General features: G+C 50.3%; 7 protein-coding genes and 1 non-coding gene across 8 annotated transcripts; 7 read left to right on the top strand and 1 right to left on the bottom strand.

The window, feature by feature from the left end:
• Positions 1-52: 52 nt before the first annotated feature.
• BO95DRAFT_389115 (snoRNA-binding rRNA-processing protein ENP1) lies at positions 53-2029 on the top strand. Its single transcript, XM_025583573.1, has 3 exons — positions 53-576; positions 647-891; positions 954-2029. The coding sequence occupies exons 1-3, from the start codon at positions 205-207 to the stop codon at positions 1822-1824; spliced, it is 1488 nt and encodes a 495-aa protein (XP_025442379.1). The 5' UTR covers positions 53-204; the 3' UTR covers positions 1825-2029.
• A 359-nt stretch (positions 2030-2388) lies between these two features.
• On the top strand, positions 2389-3448 carry BO95DRAFT_442740 (putative SNF7 family protein Fti1/Did2). The gene is made up of 2 exons (XM_025586501.1): positions 2389-2464; positions 2556-3448. The coding sequence occupies exons 1-2, from the start codon at positions 2420-2422 to the stop codon at positions 3138-3140; spliced, it is 630 nt and encodes a 209-aa protein (XP_025442378.1). The 5' UTR covers positions 2389-2419; the 3' UTR covers positions 3141-3448.
• A 272-nt stretch (positions 3449-3720) lies between these two features.
• BO95DRAFT_t143 lies at positions 3721-3793 on the top strand. The gene has a single exon. It is a non-coding gene; the product is annotated as a tRNA-Lys (tRNA).
• A 322-nt stretch (positions 3794-4115) lies between these two features.
• Positions 4116-6701, top strand: BO95DRAFT_453143 (uncharacterized protein; the record flags this gene model as incomplete). The annotated part of the gene is made up of 7 exons (XM_025588190.1): positions 4116-4309; positions 4372-4857; positions 4917-5441; positions 5513-5651; positions 5742-5812; positions 5864-5937; positions 5989-6701. 7 exons carry the CDS (start codon positions 4116-4118, stop codon positions 6699-6701), a joined length of 2202 nt encoding a protein of 733 aa, XP_025442377.1.
• A 136-nt stretch (positions 6702-6837) lies between these two features.
• Positions 6838-9151, top strand: BO95DRAFT_130210 (3-oxoacid CoA-transferase). The gene is made up of 9 exons (XM_025580504.1): positions 6838-7261; positions 7321-7605; positions 7695-7881; positions 7950-8251; positions 8305-8384; positions 8445-8476; positions 8539-8656; positions 8720-8941; positions 9004-9151. Exons 1-9 carry the CDS (start codon positions 6973-6975, stop codon positions 9136-9138), a joined length of 1650 nt encoding a protein of 549 aa, XP_025442376.1. The 5' UTR covers positions 6838-6972; the 3' UTR covers positions 9139-9151.
• A 646-nt stretch (positions 9152-9797) lies between these two features.
• Positions 9798-11939, top strand: BO95DRAFT_362864 (putative MFS transporter; the record flags this gene model as incomplete). The annotated part of the gene is made up of 11 exons (XM_025582593.1): positions 9798-9925; positions 9988-10143; positions 10232-10406; positions 10467-10560; positions 10649-10734; positions 10795-10925; positions 11001-11130; positions 11190-11286; positions 11343-11612; positions 11672-11756; positions 11822-11939. The coding sequence occupies 11 exons, from the start codon at positions 9798-9800 to the stop codon at positions 11937-11939; spliced, it is 1470 nt and encodes a 489-aa protein (XP_025442375.1).
• Positions 11940-12949: 1010 nt separating this feature from the next.
• On the bottom strand, positions 12950-15056 carry BO95DRAFT_442736 (cytochrome P450). The gene is made up of 3 exons (XM_025586500.1): positions 14692-15056; positions 13493-14619; positions 12950-13421 (listed from the first exon to the last, which is right to left on the bottom strand). Exons 1-3 carry the CDS (start codon positions 14822-14824, stop codon positions 13011-13013), a joined length of 1671 nt encoding a protein of 556 aa, XP_025442374.1. The 5' UTR covers positions 14825-15056; the 3' UTR covers positions 12950-13010.
• A 552-nt stretch (positions 15057-15608) lies between these two features.
• On the top strand, positions 15609-17214 carry BO95DRAFT_473490 (putative cytochrome b5 reductase). Its single transcript, XM_025589726.1, has 2 exons — positions 15609-15779; positions 15834-17214. The coding sequence occupies exons 1-2, from the start codon at positions 15650-15652 to the stop codon at positions 17141-17143; spliced, it is 1440 nt and encodes a 479-aa protein (XP_025442373.1). The 5' UTR covers positions 15609-15649; the 3' UTR covers positions 17144-17214.
• The last annotated feature ends 358 nt before the right edge of the window (positions 17215-17572 follow it).

The following is a 17572-nucleotide window of genomic DNA, read 5'->3' as shown; positions in this document are numbered from 1 at the left end:
TGGCAGAAAAAAAATAGAACCGCATGATCTTGAAATTCACACACACATTTGTCAAAGGATGATTTAGAGGCGAATAGCATTCGTTTCATGCATCTTGTCCTGGCGGATTGATGGACTAGAACTTTTAACCTGATTTTTTCTTCTGAACTCAGACGAATCCTAAATATACAAGGTTGCTCTAAGGGGTGTCGAAAGTGACTCAACATGCCTAAAGCAGCAGCATCTCGCTCCGTCGCTGCCCGCCGGCACAATCCTCTCGCCGAGGATATGTTAACCCCAGCTGGTCACTTAAGAACCCAAGCAAGCAAAAAGGCCAATCGCAAATCCCGTCAAGATGAGGAGCAAGAAGATGGCGAAAGATTCGTTGATGCGAAAATGTCTAGCAAGATCCTGCGCATCGGGCAGGAATTGGCAGAGGAGGATGCCGCAGAGCAAAAACTCTCGATGGGCGCAACAACAGACAAGACGAATACTGCCTTCGACTTTCAGTCTCGGCTAGAAGATGAAGAATTCTTGTCGGATGACGAGAGGTTTCAAGATGAGCAATGGGACGATGTGGAGGAAGTCGAAGAAGTGGTATGCTACCTCGGTTCTTTCTATTTTCCTAGGATTTCGAAGGCTGTACATATATTGACTATACCCTCAGGAAGTTGATCCTAATGATCTTGACATGTTTCACAAGTTCGTTCCCGGGGGGGATGAGGATCCGATATTCAACCCTAGTGCACCAGGGGCCGAGGGTCAGACCACAAATCTGGCGGATTTGATCCTTGAAAAGATCGCAGAACATGAAGCCAAACAGGCTGGCGAAGGTGGGCCGTACATTCAAGGCGGAGGGTTGGCGGAAGATGCTGTTCAGATCCCCGCGAAGGCGGTTGAGGTTTACGAGAAGTGAGATTTCAATGCTCAAGCTGCTTTACATTGAACTTTTTGAATGCTAATGAGAAACCCAGAGTCGGTATGATTCTCTCTCGCTACAAGTCAGGCCCCCTTCCGAAACCTTTCAAAATTCTCCCCTCGGTTCCCAACTGGCCGACTCTTCTCTCGATCACACGCCCGGAATCCTGGTCTGCCAACGCTGTTTATGCCGGTACAAGAATTTTCATATCCTCTAAGCCTGCAGTTGCACAGGAGTTTATCTCGACAGTACTGCTCGATCGTGTCCGTGAGGAAATACATGAGACCAAGAAGCTCAATGTCCATACCTACAATGCAATGAAGAAAGCACTCTACAAGCCCGCTTGCTTCTTCAAGGGACTGCTGTTTCCCCTAGTTTCCAGCGGAACATGTACTCTTCGCGAAGCCCATATTGTCTCCTCCGTCATTGCTCGAGTCTCGATTCCGGTCCTGCATTCGGCTGCGGCTTTGCTTCGTATGTGCGACCTTGCCGCGGAACAATCCCTGCGATCTCTGGAGAGTACTGGTGCGGTCAATGTCTTCATTCGCATCTTTTTGGAGAAGAAGTACGCACTTCCATACAAGGTCATTGATGCGCTTGTCTTTCACTTCCTGCGTTTCCGCGCGAACGACAATGCAGACGAGTCAATGATGATAGATGGGCCATCCCGTGACGCTAAGGCTTACAAGCTTCCTGTCTTGTGGCACCAGTCATTGCTGGTGTTCGCTCAACGCTACCGTAACGATATCACCGAGGACCAACGAGAGGCTCTCCTTGACTTGCTCTTGGTTCAAGGGCACAAAGACATTGGACCCGAGGTTAGGCGCGAATTGCTCGCCGGTAGAGGAAGAGGGGTTGTTTTACCTGATTCTGAACGGCAAGGTGCAGTCGATGCCGGTGATGATACGATGGATGTCACATTATAGTCTAATCGCCACGAAGTCATGTGTCGGGAATGGCTCATCCCCTTGCATTTAGCTGTGACATGATCAGGGTCGTGACTGGCATTGGCGTTATTTGGGACAGTCGAATTTGCGCATATATTTGTTCTTTTTTGTTTGCTCCCGGCTCTTAGAGACATGAACTTTTCTCCGATATTCACGAAATCATATTCACTTTATATTAATCAAGATTACAAAGCTACATACACACGTTGTAAATAAAGTAGTCATTTCAGTAGACATACATCAATGTGAGGAACCATGTGAATGTTGCAAACTCAAAACACGACCAGAGCCATTTTAGTCGCCAGAGATCGATTCTACTAGACTTGCATGAGTACCCAGCCTGCTATTCTTCTGCATTTCTACTGTGGTGTAGCTACTTAACATCCGTAGTGAAAGTGCGGTGATACGGCATTCGGGATGACGTTGCCACGCTAAGTCGCCGCCGCGCCGCTATCGTTGCCCCTTCTGAGAAAGTAGCCTATTCCGTCCTCCTAAAGCGTCGGTCATTTTGGCTTTGTTTCTTCTCAATACTTCGAAGTGTCAATTTTTGGTGTTAGCCTACTCACTGCCCAACATGGTTCGAAAGGACCCGATCTTTGAGGCTCGTACCAATGTCAAGGTGTGTGTGTGTTCTCTGTCGCTGCGACCAACCGCATTTTATGCCGAAGCTTCCACCTTAACTCACGCAATATTCTTGTTACAATTTGTAGCTGCACTCCAATCGCTTGAAAAAAGAGTCTGCCCGTGCCGAAGCGACGTTCAAATCTGAGAAGGCGAAGGCCGACAAGGCAATGAAAAATAGAGAGTTTCAAATCGCTCGCATTCATGCCGCATCTGCTGTACGTGAGAAGAGAAGGCAAGTGACTCTCCGAGCCGAGGCTGCTCGCGCAGATGTCATCATCAACGAACTCAAGGCAGCACAAAGTACGCGAGATACCTCCCGGACTCTTGCCTTAGCTTCAAGGGGGCTGGATGCGGCTTCGAAAAGTGTCAACCTAGAGAATCTGGTCTCACACGCAAACAATTTTCTGGCTCGCTCCGAGGATTTTAAAATAGCAAGCAGTGCCATAGAGGATGTCGCCCAGGGTGTTTCGATGCAGGAATACGGTGCGGAGGGTGAGGCCGATGTTGATCGCTTGATGGAACAACTTGCAGACGATGCCGGCGTAGATCTGCGCATAGCATTAGAGCAAGATGCTGCTCCTCGTGAGGAAGTCAGGGATCAGAAGCAAGTTGACTCGGAGTTGGAGGATGGTCTGGGGGCTAGACTAAGAGCTCTACGGGCAGCAAACTAGATGTGACTCTGTATGGTCTATACTCCGTTTGTTTTGTTTTGTTCTTGTGTCTTGAACTTTGAGCAATATGTGTTGACGCGAACACGGTGGAGGCAAGTGGCATTTTCATTATTACTGGTCAGGCTTGTTGTTCAGATTGCTGCTTTGGGTGTTGACCGGCTGCTTCTTATTTCATCTTCATCAAGCGATATCCTAAAGGGCTTCGACACAGAGCATATGGCACGATGACCTGTCATATATCGATCAACAACCAGGCCATACAATCTAATTCATGGCCGAGCCATGTTTATTTACTGATTCATTTCGATTCTCCTCATTAGCATTAAATAGGTTTAATGCTTGGGACCTCCTCTGGTGGTATACACTTACATTCCAGGATATCTTCAGGGGTTTGATCGATCGCAGATTCGCTTCAACACCCAAACAAGTGGTCTAGCATAGGCTGAAAGTTTCTAAATGACTTCCGTTTACCCGAGCTAACGAACCGACTACTAACATGACCTGCCTGCTAAATGCTCGTGGTTATTGTGGCTTACAATAATTTCTCAACTTATTTAGACAAACTTCGAAGCATGACGTAGCCGGGCTAGCTCAATCGGCAGAGCGTGAGACTCTTAATCTCAAGGTTGCGGGTTCAACCCCCGCGTTCGGCTTTCATTATCATCCATTTGTTTTTTCCGATCTCCGTGGCTGAGCTGTTGACTATATCTAGCACTCATTTTTTGTATGTCCCCCCTCCCTGACCCTTGCTTCTCCTACAGATTGCACCCCACGCTCGAGGTGAGACCTGTGAACTACCCAGAGCAGTGTGCAAATACAACATCGCTGTTACTATCGCCCTGCCTGTTGGCATCCCTCAGATGAGGGAGGAATGCCGCGTCCCTTCATGAGCGTCCACACTGCCTGATGGTGACACCCGCAGATCACACACATATATATCTGCTTCCCAACGTACCCCCCTTCGGGGACATCGCAATGGATAATCTACCACCCCCTCTTGATACACACCCGATGTCGCATTCTCGACAGGCGGCCTGCTTGAACTGTAGGAAAAGCAAAGTTCGATGCAATCGAACCAAGGACGAAACATCCTGTGATCGATGCAGGCAAGCCGATGCGACATGTGTGATTCCGAGTCACCATGTCGGTCGACAGAAGGGTGTCAAAAAGTGCGCACCGTATACATCTACATGACTTGCAATGACAACAAGTACTGACACACTAATGTCAGTAAACGTAAAGGACTGGAAAAGGCACTGCATCAGGTTGAGCAGGCTATCAAGCGGCCCCGGGCCGAGGGTGCCCAAAACTTGATCTCGAACCTTCGGGGACTGCTCGACAACATACAAGGACAAAATCCGCATAGCGAGACGGAGGATTTATCAGAGGAACCCGCTGGATCGTCTATTGTATCAGCCGCCGAGTACGACAACCCGGGAGATGGCTTGTCACTGGATGATGCAGAGAACCCCCTGCAACTGCTTGCACGTGCTTCCGACTTACAACTGTCACCAAGTGATATGCGTGGTATATCGCGATTGACATCGTCGACGCTATTGCAGCCATCGGGAATCTACAATGTCGATGACGGCGACACTATGGCCTCAGCCACATCATTCTTCATTCCCACCAGCGCAAGCTTGGACACTGGTCCCACTTTGGATCCCATTGAGCTGGGGCTCGTTACGCTCGATGAAGCAGAGTCGCTGTTCTCATAGTATGTCCAAAGATAAGCCCGGTTCTTTTTCAACCACCGGAATCACTAATCCCGTCCAGTTTCTACCGCAACCTCGCCCACACTCGATGGGGTCTCGACCCTCTGATCCATAGTGTGTCATTTGTCCGTTCGCAGTCTGCGTTTCTGTTCACCTCGATGATGGCTGCAGCGGCGTTGTTCTTGCCCTCAGCCGCGGCAATATCGAAGAGACTGTCTAGACATCGTGCATTCCTAGCCCGTGATGTCATCACTCAGCGGCATCGATCAGTCGAGATAGTTCTTGCTTTCATGGTAAATGTCCCGTGGATGGACCCCGGAAACCACTTAGGGGATGACGATACCTGCATTTATATCGCGATGGCTCTGACTGTTGCATTGGATCTATCTCTGAACAAAATTGTACTGCCCTCAACAAGCTTCGACAGCAGTCTTTTAAAACGACTTGCCAAAGCTGAATGCATCGATGCAAAGAGAGCACTGCAGATGGACGGCTTTGGTGACGTGACTTCAGACTCTGCATGGGGTCGTAGGCTCTTGCGACGACGCGAGAGGGCGTGGATTGCACTCTTCGTACTCGAACGAGGGTAAGATCTCTTATTTTGAGGCGATACAGAGGAGATCAATTGCTCTGCAGTATTCTAAAAGGTCTCTACAGTGTATGCCTTGCCCGGGGAAGAAATTATACGGTGCCCTCAACAGCTCTCATTGAGAACTGTGATCAATGGCACCTTTCTGACATCGCCGACTCTCGTGATGGTCCAATGAATTCCATGGCCGTCCTCCGAAGAAATCTGGTGAGTTGAATTTCCCTGCTCTGGACCGAATCCGCGCAAGGCCACTATGAAACGCTTCTAACAGAAACAACATCATACCTCGCCTACTAGGATGAGCTTTTCAAAAGGATAAGAGCCGAGTGCGATAAATCCACGAATACTGGCTCGGGAGCTGCTCAACTGTGCGTACGATTGACGAGTTTCGGAGTATTCAAGCTGATCTCAGTATTCAGGATAAAACAGCACATTGAGAGCTTCTACGGGCAATGGTATAAGGCTTGGACACCGGCTATTGGCGAAGGCCAAGGTAAGCAGCCGTCGCCACCTTTTCCTCAACAGGTGCTAAAAGTTTATCAAGCATCATCTCTTCCACCGTATGTTGAGATCTTGGTTATACATACGCAGTTATCGACATATGGGGGCGTGATCAACCATCCCACAGCGCCACTCGACGTGAAAAGGTTTTTCCGTGCAGCGGGCCTCTCGTCTGCGTTGAATGTTCTGAGGGCAGCCATCCAGGGTGAGTCGCGGTTGAAGTCAATGCCGAACAATACTGTTATCATGATTTCGTTCGCGGCATGCTCGGCATTGAGTTTAAGTACCATGCCGCCAGATAGCAGATCTAGCCTGGCCCCTAGCGTGCGAAATCTGGTTGAAGAAACTGCGGCGGTTCTGGAAAGAATAGGGGCTGTCCCAACCCACAGGAACGGAGCCTCGGTACTTTATGGAAGGTTTCTGCGAGAGCTTATTCGGCGCTTTCCTTCGAGTTTGCAGCCTGAAAGAACCCCCGAAATCCGACCGCTAAACCAGGCTGAAAGGTCTCAGCCGCCAACCACAGTAGACTCATATGAGCCAGTCATCAGAACACAGGAATCATCCTCATTGCCCTCAATGTTCTGGTCTGAACCGATCCAATTCTCCGCCATGTCTGACGATCAAATTATTGATGCCGTCAACCAAGTGGACACAGCCTTCGGGACGTTTGTTCCTGGTATTCCTATGGATGACTTGACGCATTGGGAATGGCTTGATTTTGGAAGCAACAATGCGACCGACATTAGCAGCATATAATTCATTGCTCCACAATCCTGTTCATTCTCGCTATATTCAAACAAACATTTTTACTCACAATTCGTAGCTTATCCCAGTTCTCCTATTGATCGATTACATCATTGGGGCATGATCCACATGTCGGCGTTCAGAAGTAGCGCCGAACGCCGAAGGGTGCCGACCTTTCCAAGTTGTTTTAAGGGCCAACGTCTTCCTATCCCTCTCCTCGCGCCAACTCGAGAGTCAAATCAACGCTTGTGCCAACCAGAGTAATAGGCAGAACATCTTGGCTATGGCCACACTCAGAATCTCGACATTCGCTTTGTCGCGGAGGACAATCGTCGCCGCTCGGCCGCAACCCCCTCTGCAATTGCGACAAGTCAATCCTCGGTCCTTTCTAGGTAGTAATAAGACTCGGGCTTCTGCTCGCTTTTCGACAGCCAGGAATGAGACCTACTCGCAGGCTCCAAGGATCGATCGTGGGGCCTCAAAACTGTTCGGAAGTGCAGATGAGGCAGTGGCCGACTTGAAGAGCGGGTCAACCATTCTCAGCTCGGGATTTGGCCTCTGTGGTGTTGCAGGTAATACTAGCCATAGTCCTAAAGCCTTGGCAACATCGAATGACTGACCTTGCAACTAGAAACTCTGATAGCGGCGATTCACCGCCGAGGTGTGGACAGTTTACATTCACTAACTGCAGTCTCCAACAACGCAGGTGCTGCTGGAAAAGGCGGGCTTTCAACGCTAACACAGGCTGGACAAGTGAATCGGCTTGTCCTCTCCTATCTTGGCAACAACAAGGCATTGGAAAAGAAGTATCTTTCGGGTGAAATCTCGATTGAGCTCACACCGCAAGGAACACTGGCTGAGCGGCTACGCGCTGGTGGCTCTGGTATTCCAGCCTTCTTCACCCCCACAGGTGCACGTATGTCTCATCACGTCAATATCTCCCCAAAAGTACGCCAGGTTCGAACAATGGCTACTATGTGAACTTCACCGACTTACATCGTGTAGATACCCTGCTACAAGATGGAGCGATACCCGTTCGGCTGGATGCGCACGGAAAAGTGCTCGAGCATGGCAGACAACGTGAGACCAGGGCATTTAATGGCAAGACCTATCTACTGGAGACTGCACTGACCGGAGACGTGGCAATTCTCAGAGCATGGAAGGCCGATGAGGCAGGAAATTGTGTGTTCCGGTAAGGATCATTCACCACGATTATTCCCCAGAGGCACTTTATATACTGAACCTCAAAACACAATTTAGGCATACTACCAAGGCATTTGGTCCGATCATGGCCAAAGCAGCTACCCTGACGATTGTTGAGGCAGAGAACATCGTCACCGTGGGCTCGATCGACCCCAATGATGTTGATCTTCCGGGGATTTTCGTTGATCGGATTGTTCCCGCTACCGAAGAAAAGCACATTGAAATTAAGAAGCTGAGATCAAGCAATGATGAAGGCGCCGGTGCAGCTGTCAAGGGTGCAGCAACGTCCCAAAGAAATCGCATAGCCAGGAGAGCTGCCAAGGAGCTTAAGCACGGTTACTATGTGAATCTGGGAGTTGGTAGGTGGTGTGGCGCAATATGTCTCACTGCAAGTGTACTCATGGTTGTGAAGGAATCCCGACCCTTGCTCCCTCATTTCTGCCGCGTGATGTGAACGTCTGGATACAGTCCGAAAACGGTATTCTCGGCATGGTAAGAGATCGCTTTCGACTACATTTTCAGCAAAGCTAAGATGACTAACTTCTATAACAGGGTCCCTATCCCACAGAGGAAGAAGTGGATCCGTAAGTGGTTAACTCCTGATACAGGTAGCTCACGTTCGGATTTCTCACCTGACTCTTTCTAGGGACATTATCAACGCAGGAAAAGAGACAGTTACCCTAGTTCCGGGAGCTGCCACCTTTGATAGCACCGAGTCGTTCGGCATGATCCGTGGGGGCCATGTCGATGTCTCCATTTTAGGAGTATGTGTCGACTACCCTCGTCCATCATTGCCAGAATACTCCGACTGACGCTCTTATTTCAAGGCCCTACAAGTCAGCGCCAACGGCGACCTGGCGAATTACATGATCCCCGGTAAAGTCTTCAAGGGAATGGGCGGGGCCATGGATTTGATTTCCAACCCAGATCAGACCAAAATTGTAGTAGCTACCAGTCATACAGCAAAGGACGGATCGCCCAAGATCGTATCTCAATGCAGTCTCCCTCTGACGGGAGCAAACTGCGTTAGTACAATTATCACAGATCTGGTAAGCCCGCAAATCTCCGGCTCCTGGGACTCTAGGTTAGCTAATGGGTGTGGTGTGGACAGTGTGTGTTTCAAGTGGACCGGAAGAAAGGGGAGCTCCTGCTGACAGAACTTGCTCCGGGAGTGGAAGCTGAGGAAGTGAAAAGCAAGACCGGAGCGAGCTTTGCGGTCGCAGACCACCTGGAAATCATGGAGTGATGTGGTGGTAGCGCCTCCGGTCATTCTACGATTGTACTGTACATACATAATCCTCAGGTTTCAGTGTGAAAAAAGAGAAACTGTCGCACGATAACCAGAATTGCATGCCGAGGCGGATCGCACTTGCAGCAACCAAATCCGGGGAAAAACTGTAGAGGGCACGGAGTACGTAGACCGTGGACCTAAAAACTGCGGGGAAAAAAGAAAGGTAGGTGGGGTGGGTGGAGTTCCTTCCTTTAGGTACAGTACGTACTTAGTAAGTTACTAACCGCGACTACCTACTGTACCTAGTATTATACCTAGTACCTACCTATAGTACTATAGGTACTAGGTAGGTACTTAGTAGATCCTTCCTCTATAAGCGGCTCGAGTAGCTACCTAGTCCGGTATCCCTTCAGGTAGGTACTGTACAGAACTTGGAAACTACTAACTACCTACTCTACTACTGGGTAACTCAACTCCCCTTGCATACTACCTTCCTCGCAGCCAGCGGTCTAGATTGCTTTTTTCCGACTACTTCCTCCTCTCTGACTGATCTCATTCCACCCTCGCTACTTCGCTACTCTTCTGACTGGACTGCTGCTGTTTCTACTGTCGCTATACTGTCGCTTTATGCACCATAGTCCATGGACTCAGCACCCGAAAGTAGTATGCAGAACATGGATCCTCTTCAGCCGCAGAGTAAAGACCACGAACCCGCCAAGCAGGAACTTCTCGTGGAACAAGGCCGTGACGACGAAGAACATCAGCGATGGATACGGAATCTCTTCTTCAAAATGGACTGCAGGTTAGAGCCAATGATTTTTATCATCAACTTTTTTCAAGGCCACCAACGCGTGCTTCTTTTAGGCTCCTGCCGACCTTATCCGGTCTCTTCCTCTGTTCTTTTCTCGATAGGACCAATGTGGGCAACGCCAAGATTCTGGGCCTGGAGGACGATGTCAACATCAGTGGCCATCAGTATGATATAGGACTGACGGTATTCTACATCATGTACATCTGCAGGTGAGACAGGCCAGATACACTATCAACCTTTTTTCTTCTCCACTCTTTCTGGTACTAATTCGGTTATGTTTTGTGAAACGTCTATCAGTGAGCTCCCCAGCAACCTGGTCATCAGAAAGGCCTCGCCCAAGGTTTGGCTGCCCTTTCTGACGATGATCTGGGGCATCTTCACAATGTGCTTGGGTTTCGTGCGCAATTTTGCTGGCTTCGTCATTGTCCGAGCCCTCTTGGGGACTGCCGAAGGCGGACTACTTCCTGGAATCGTGGGTCCTGACTGGGTTTTTTGTCTTTCTCTGGAGTAGACTGACTGATTCCGGCTCGAGGTCCTGTACCTGTCATTCTTCTACCGACGAAATGATTTGGCTTTGCGCATCGGAGTTTTCTATACAGCCGCTTCCCTGTCGGGGGCTTTCGGGGGTGAGTCAACAAACCGTGGGACGAAATTTTTGAGAGGCTTTTGATCCTTAATTGGATTTATACAGGGGCCTTGACTAACAGGATGAAGGCCTTTTAGCGCGTGGATTAGCCCAAATTGGCCCTCGAGGGGGGCTTGAAGGATGGCGCTGGATCATGATCATGGAGGGCTTACTGGTGAGTTTTACTGCACCACGCACGGCAGTGAGTTGGTGTTACGTCTAATATGGAGCACAGACATTTTCTGTCGGCGGGCTGAGCTGTTTTCTGCTGCCAAACAGTCTAGAGACGGCATTTTTCTTGACTCCAGAGGAACGAGCATTTGCTCTCGAAAGAGTCATGCTTGACGCCCCCTCAGTTGAGTACGCGTAAGTCAGGGCTGCCCTTTCAATTCTACGAGCCAGCATTCCCAACCACCTGGAGATACTGACTCTTGAGATTAGGACGACGGAGGATGAGCGGGAGACTCTCAAGTGGACTGAGGTGCGACGAGGGCTTCTAGACCCACGAATGTGGTTGTCTGCCACAGCCTACTTCTCAATCTTGTCAGGGCTGTACTCATTCGGATTGTTTGTAAGTGACCTATGTTCTCGGCTCTTTTCTACTAGGGCTAAGCCTGCTACAACGTCTAGCTCCCAACCATCATTGAAGAAAGTGGTTTTGCCCGAGATCCGAACCAAGTACAATTCTGGACCGTTATACCATATGCTGTTGCCACCGTCGTGACCGGTGAGTCTTTGAGCATGCATCTTTCGGTGTCTACCACAAAGCTGAACCGTGCTTAGTGGTTGTGGCTGTGGTATCGGACCGGTTACAGCTACGCGGAGTCGTGATGCTTTTCACATTACCGGTTGCCATAGCTGGATACGGAGCAATTGCCAATATATACTCGCCATCAGCCAAGTATGCAATGACCTGTCTGATGGCCACTGGATTGTATAGCAGTGTACCATGCATCTTGGTCTGGAATTCAAACAACTCTGCAGGACATTATAAGCGTGCCACCACGTCTGCCATGCAGCTAACCATTGCCAACTGTGGAGGGCTTCTTGCTAGTAGGTTCCTCTCCCTATGTCGTAACAGCAAAACTGGAATTGCGCTCATTATAAAGCAGCTTTCAACTACCCCGACCAAGACAAACCCCAGTATCATCGAGGACACACAGTAGTTCTGGGACTTTTGGTGTTTGCATGGTTCATGTGAGTTGGGCGACTAGATCTTGAAAGCCAGGGGATGATTGCACGGAGCTGATGTGGAGCCGCAGGATCTTTTTCAATGTTTTATACTGTGCCAAGATCAACCGGGACAAGGCACAAGGTAAGTATGCACAATATGCCGGATGCCATGATGACCGAGATCCTGCATTCAGGATGATGCTATAGCCCGTGTAAAACTTTTGAGTGTCGGTGTTGAGGTGATCGGCCGACCGGCGACAGAAAAATCGAAAAGCCAGCCAGAAGGCCGGTAAATCAACTCTTTGACTGCTTTCACATACCTAGTGATTAGACATACATGGATATGATCGTCATATGGGAGGCTGCAGGCGTTGTCGCTTTTGCTGTACTGTAACTCTGCAGATTTAGGTCCGAAGGACGCATGCTCCGATATTGAACACATTACATCATTCCACTCCTCTTCTGTGAAGATAGCAGACTTGGCACTTGGAATCGTTTATTCCTTGCAAGCTACATGGAGGGAATAGTACCTGCATCCAATAGATTGCGAAAAGCATCTTTCACTAGTATCATGGTCATGTATTGGTTCACCTGCTCATGGAAAACGCTGAATATCGACAGAAACTAGCTCAGAATCAAGCAGCACAAAGTGCTGCTAAATAGTAAGGCTCAGCCTCGTGGTCTCTTTTGGGGTTGATAACAGAGAAAGCAAGATTAAACTTACATGGAGGAAAGGTTAACGTATAATGGCTTCTCTATCACTTTGTTGACATGGCCTCGGTCATGGCATGGTTTACTTTCCGGTACCTGGAGACTTACCCATTCCTCGAGAAGCTTTTCTACCTCTCTTAGTTACTCTCGATGCCCGTTGAGTCATGGATAATCAAGTCCTTGAACGTATGTGGCTTGTATCCGTTAGAACACCGTTATGTGCTGCGAGCGTTGACTCTTTTGTGCTGACAGTGGCAGTCAGTTGGTCGCTAATGTGTGTGCTTGGCGCTTCTTGCTTCTTCTAAGTGTGGATGCTGTACCTTGAAGGTGTTGTTTGTGCCGTACTTCGATGAACGCTTACTATTTATTTAAGGATAGCTGGCTGGGGCTAAGATTGGTGCCAGGCCATCAGTGCACTCAAAATCAATGCGCATAGAAGAGATAGTATCACACTATGAGAGAGAGACAGAGAGCGCGCGCACGAACTGAGGGAAAAGGAGATGTTTCGCGGAATGGTAATATGTACAAAATAATCAAGGCTCTAGACAACGTCGGACCTGACTACAATCAAGCTGTCGGCTTGGAGTCCGACTTCGGAGGCCACTTCACCCGCCGCTCGGCTCTCACGTATAGATTATTCGGCCTAATGAGCTGGAACATTGGGTCGTACTCCACCGTCGAATCCCCCTCTCGGGTGAACTTGTATCGGTACACAAGCTTAGGCAGGAATATCTTCACCTCCTGCAGGGCAAAGTTGAAACCAATACACATGCGGGGGCCTGTTGCGAAGGGGATATATGCAGTTTTATGCCGGTTCTTCACGGCCTCCGTGTTCCAGCGGTCCGGGTCGAAGCGAGTGGGATTATCCCAAACATTCGAGTTATTGTGCAGATGGTGCAACGCCCCGACAACAACAGCGCCCTCGGGAAGTTTGTATCCCCCCGGCAAGATCATATCAATTTTGGCGGTCCGGGCAGGCTGTGCAAAAGCACGTCAGTAAACTACGGGCTAGGGTCCTCCACGCTAGGGGACATGAATGGCTCTCCTACCTGGAATGACGGGTTGTGGCGTCTTTGGGTTTCTTTAATGAACTTATCCATGAATGTGAGTTGATCCGTGATATCGGCGGTGAGCTGAGAATCTTCGGTGATACCGTGGTCGACCAGCTCCTGGAGGAGTCTCTCTTGCATGCCGGGATAGGTCACCAACGAATAGATCAGCCATGACAGCAGAGAGCTAGTGGTGGTGAAGCCGGCACCCGTGGCCACGAGCAGGGCCTGCATCAGCGAAGTCTTGGGCAGCTTTTCACCCTTGTTGTCGGTTGCACGAATCGCGTAATCGATCATGTTGTCCGCTTGCAGGGCAGCTTCCTGCAGTGGAAGATCATGGACGCCGCCGCGGCTAGCATTTTGGATCGACTCGTCGATCAGCTCGAAGACCCGGCCGCGGATATCCCGCAAGCGCTTGGGGTCCCCAAAGGGAAGCTTCGAGTACCAATCGCCCCGCGCACTCACCTTCTTGTTGAGCTCCAGGGACTCGGCGATCAGGAGGATCAGCTCATGGGCCGGGGCCGTGGCCGAGGAGAAGTGCTGGAAGTCGATGCCCAGGACCAGCTTGCCTACTGCCTGCGAGCCGAGCTTGAGCATGTACTGGTACACGTTCCAGGCCTCTTCCGCCTCATCGAAGGCGTCGAACACCTTGAATGCGTCCTCGACGGTGCGCTGCATGGTGGGCGCGTAGTGCCGCACCGCCTTTGGTCCGAAGGCTGGCGGAAGGAACTTGTGGGCGACGTGCCACGTCGGGCTATCGGTGTCGGCGAGAAAGACACCGGCCTCGGTGTTCTTGATCGGGTACAGAGGGTGTGCCTCGTTGATCTTTTTGGTAAAGAAGTCACTCTCCGAGAAAATTATTGCGCTCAGTGCCGGGTCATTGGTGTGGTAAGTCGTGCGGCCCATGCTGCTGGTTTGGAAAATCGGCCCATACTGCTCGAACAGACGCTGGTGGTTCCCAAGATGGTCGGGGTAGATCTGAAAGAAATTGCCAAAGATTGGGATACCCTGGGGTCCTGGGATCTCTCTGACCGGCTTCCCATCGATGGTGATGCTAATCTGGCCCTCCGATGAGCAGACCTCGGGGGTTCGGTGGAAAATGGCGTCCTCGGTCTGCAGCCCGATACCTGTCGTTGTTCAGTTGGAATACACAGGAGGATACTGAATTTAGATAGATGTAAGGGGGGAGATTCAATTACCATTGGGGTCAACGATGGCGAAATGCGCAGCGAGAAGATGCTGCAGTTCTTCGAAATCAAGGGCTGAGTCCACCTCAATTTCCCTGGCAGTGGCTATGGGCTCACCCAACAGGTAAAATTGTTTGGCTGGCATGACTACGTTTATGGGGTGAAGGCGCAGTGGAGAGATAGATGGGCAATCGAATTTCCTTTGTGCGCCATGCCGCTTTATACGCTTTATAGAGGATCGAGAATAGATGCGACGCAGCCTCCTCGTCTGGACACTGCGCCGGACAAACCAAAAATAAGCGCGGCCATGTTGGCCAGGACGACGAATCCACATAAGTTACTCCATAGTGTATAGTTACCGGTACGTAGATATTTTCCAGTGTTCCACACACACACACAGAGAGACAGAAGATAACGGGGGATGATAGGATCATGATCGGTGGCCTGACAGCCTGCCTCGGCAAGTTAACCCGCAACGTTGGAGAGAAATTCAAGACGGGAAGCGATCGTCATTTTCGGGGCCCACCATGCGTACCCGCGTAGTACATGAGAACTACCATTATGCTTCGGTCTCAAGCATAACCGAACATCGGCTTCCCAGAACTTCCAAAAATGGGCATAGAACGGCATAGGTAGCCCTACAAAATTCCCCTGCTGGCTCGGCAGACCGGCCTGCTGCAACAACCTCCAATTTACAATCTCCGACGCAGGTGGGCCGACTGGATCACTTCCCCCTTACTCCCCTTCCAATTATCCCGGAGGAAAAAAAAAGAATTGGAAAGGAAAAGGGAGAGGGAAAAACAAAGGAAAAGAAAAGAAGTCGCCCAATCGGAGTGGTCGCAGTGCCGGTTTATGCCATGCTATGCTTCTGGGCAATCATGTTATATTGCGCCACATTTATCCTGCGACCTTGGGGCCAGGAAAGTTTCCCTGAACCAACTTGAATCCATTCTTTGGTACATTATTGACAATGGAACAATCTATAACATCAGAATCACCGGCTCAGGTGGTAGCGGATGTCCAGCTGCCCGAATACTCCTTGGCTGAGGTTGCAACACACAACAAGAAGGATGATATCTGGATCGTCGTTCACGGACAAGGTATGACACCTTGTGATGACCTTGGGAGAGATGTAGACACTGACATTTTATAAGTATTCGACGTCACGAAGTATCTCCAAGACCATCCGGGAGGTGCGGAAGTTCTTCTGGAGACCGCAGGTACAGATGCCACCGTCGATTTTGAGGATGTTGGCCATTCGGAGGATTCGCGCGATATTCTGCAAGAGTATTTGATTGGCACCTTGAAAGACGCCAAAAAATATGTGTCCCCGAAAGCTGTTCGCGTCATCCCTCAAAGATCCGAGAAGACAACACCACCAAGTTCATCTTCAGCACGATCAGTGGGTGCGATCGTCGGTGCATTGGGTACGGCGACAGCTCTACTGTATACTGTCAACCGAAGCAATCCGGGCGCCATTGATATGAGGAAGGCCTGGGGCCAAATCGTCCCTTCTAAACTCAATCTGTCCAGACTCCCGGGCGGGGAATTTGCCCACGGGTTCATTATGGCAACGGCTGTCTGCGCGCTGCTGGGCAGCCTGGTCGCGCAGCAGGCCGCAAAGTTCACGAAAATCGACTCGGGCTTCCTCCGATACCCTCCTCGCATCAAGGCGCGGAAACGCCCGAGAGCTGACCCCCACTTGGCCAAGGGCTTTCTCGACGCCAAGGAATTCCAGCGCCTGCCGTTGGTGCGGAAGGATGAATTGGCATCGAATGTGTACCGCTTTGTTTTCGCATTACCTGACCAGAAAGGAGTCATCGGCCTTCCAATCGGACAGCATGTCGCCATTCGAGCGGTTGTCAATGACACCACCGTCAGCCGATCGTACACGCCGGTGTCGAACAATCTGGACCTGGGCCGCCTCGAGCTGCTCGTCCGATGCTATCCCGATGGGCTTTTGAGCGGGCAATACCTTGCCAAGCTCGAGGTGGGCGACGAGGTAGAGTTTCGAGGTCCCAAGGGATCTATGCGGTATAGCAGGGGACTGTGCACTAAGATCGGGATGGTGGCTGGAGGCACAGGCATCACTCCAATGTACCAATTGATCCGTGCCATTTGTGAGGACGACCGCGACACCACGGAGATCAGCCTCATCTACGCGAACCGTACGGAGAATGACATCCTACTGCGCGAGGAGCTGGAGGACTTCGCTCGCAAGTACCCTAAGAATTTCAAGCTCTGGTATATGCTTGACACGGCGCCTGAGGTGTGGCAGTATGGCACCGGTTACGTGACCCAAGCGGTGCTCAGCGAGCGTCTACCGTCGCCATCCCCCGAAACCAAGATCTTGTTATGTGGCCCTCCGCCAATGGTCAGTGCCTGCAAGAAGACGCTGGTGGCGATGGGGTTCCAGAAACCAGGAGCGATCTCTAAAATAGGCGACCAAATCTTTTGTTTCTGAGACAGGCCCATAGTCTCACACTGACTTAGATTTGCATGTACATACATAACAATAACAATTTAGAACTGGGCCGAGGGTGGCACCATTGTAACTTGTAGGATTGTACAGTCAGGTAGACCGTTTTGAGATCCCCTCAAAACGCCTCAAGCGGAAGTGGCCCGGGAAAGGCTTGAAGTTGGTACTCCACTGAGGGTCAACCTCGATAATGTCGCAGACTCGCAGGCTCGTAGATAGAACCAGTTACATCTGACTGGCTGGACGTTGTATTGTACGCACTGCCGTGACTCGTACTCCGACGATGCAGAGGGTGAAAAAGGAGAAATACCCGAGGTGAGTGGAGGCAGAGGCAGGCTAAACCCTACAACCAAGCTTGTTTCAGGCTCCTCCTGTCTTTGAACCTCGGCTGATCAACAACATTATTATTGTTTT

The sequence above is a fragment of the Aspergillus brunneoviolaceus genome, assembly GCF_003184695.1.
Source record: "Aspergillus brunneoviolaceus CBS 621.78 unplaced genomic scaffold BO95scaffold_33, whole genome shotgun sequence".
Classification (NCBI taxonomy): domain Eukaryota; kingdom Fungi; phylum Ascomycota; class Eurotiomycetes; order Eurotiales; family Aspergillaceae; genus Aspergillus; species Aspergillus brunneoviolaceus.
The sequence above is the reverse complement of the archived record's forward strand: the minus strand, read 5'-3'. Positions and strand labels throughout refer to the sequence as shown.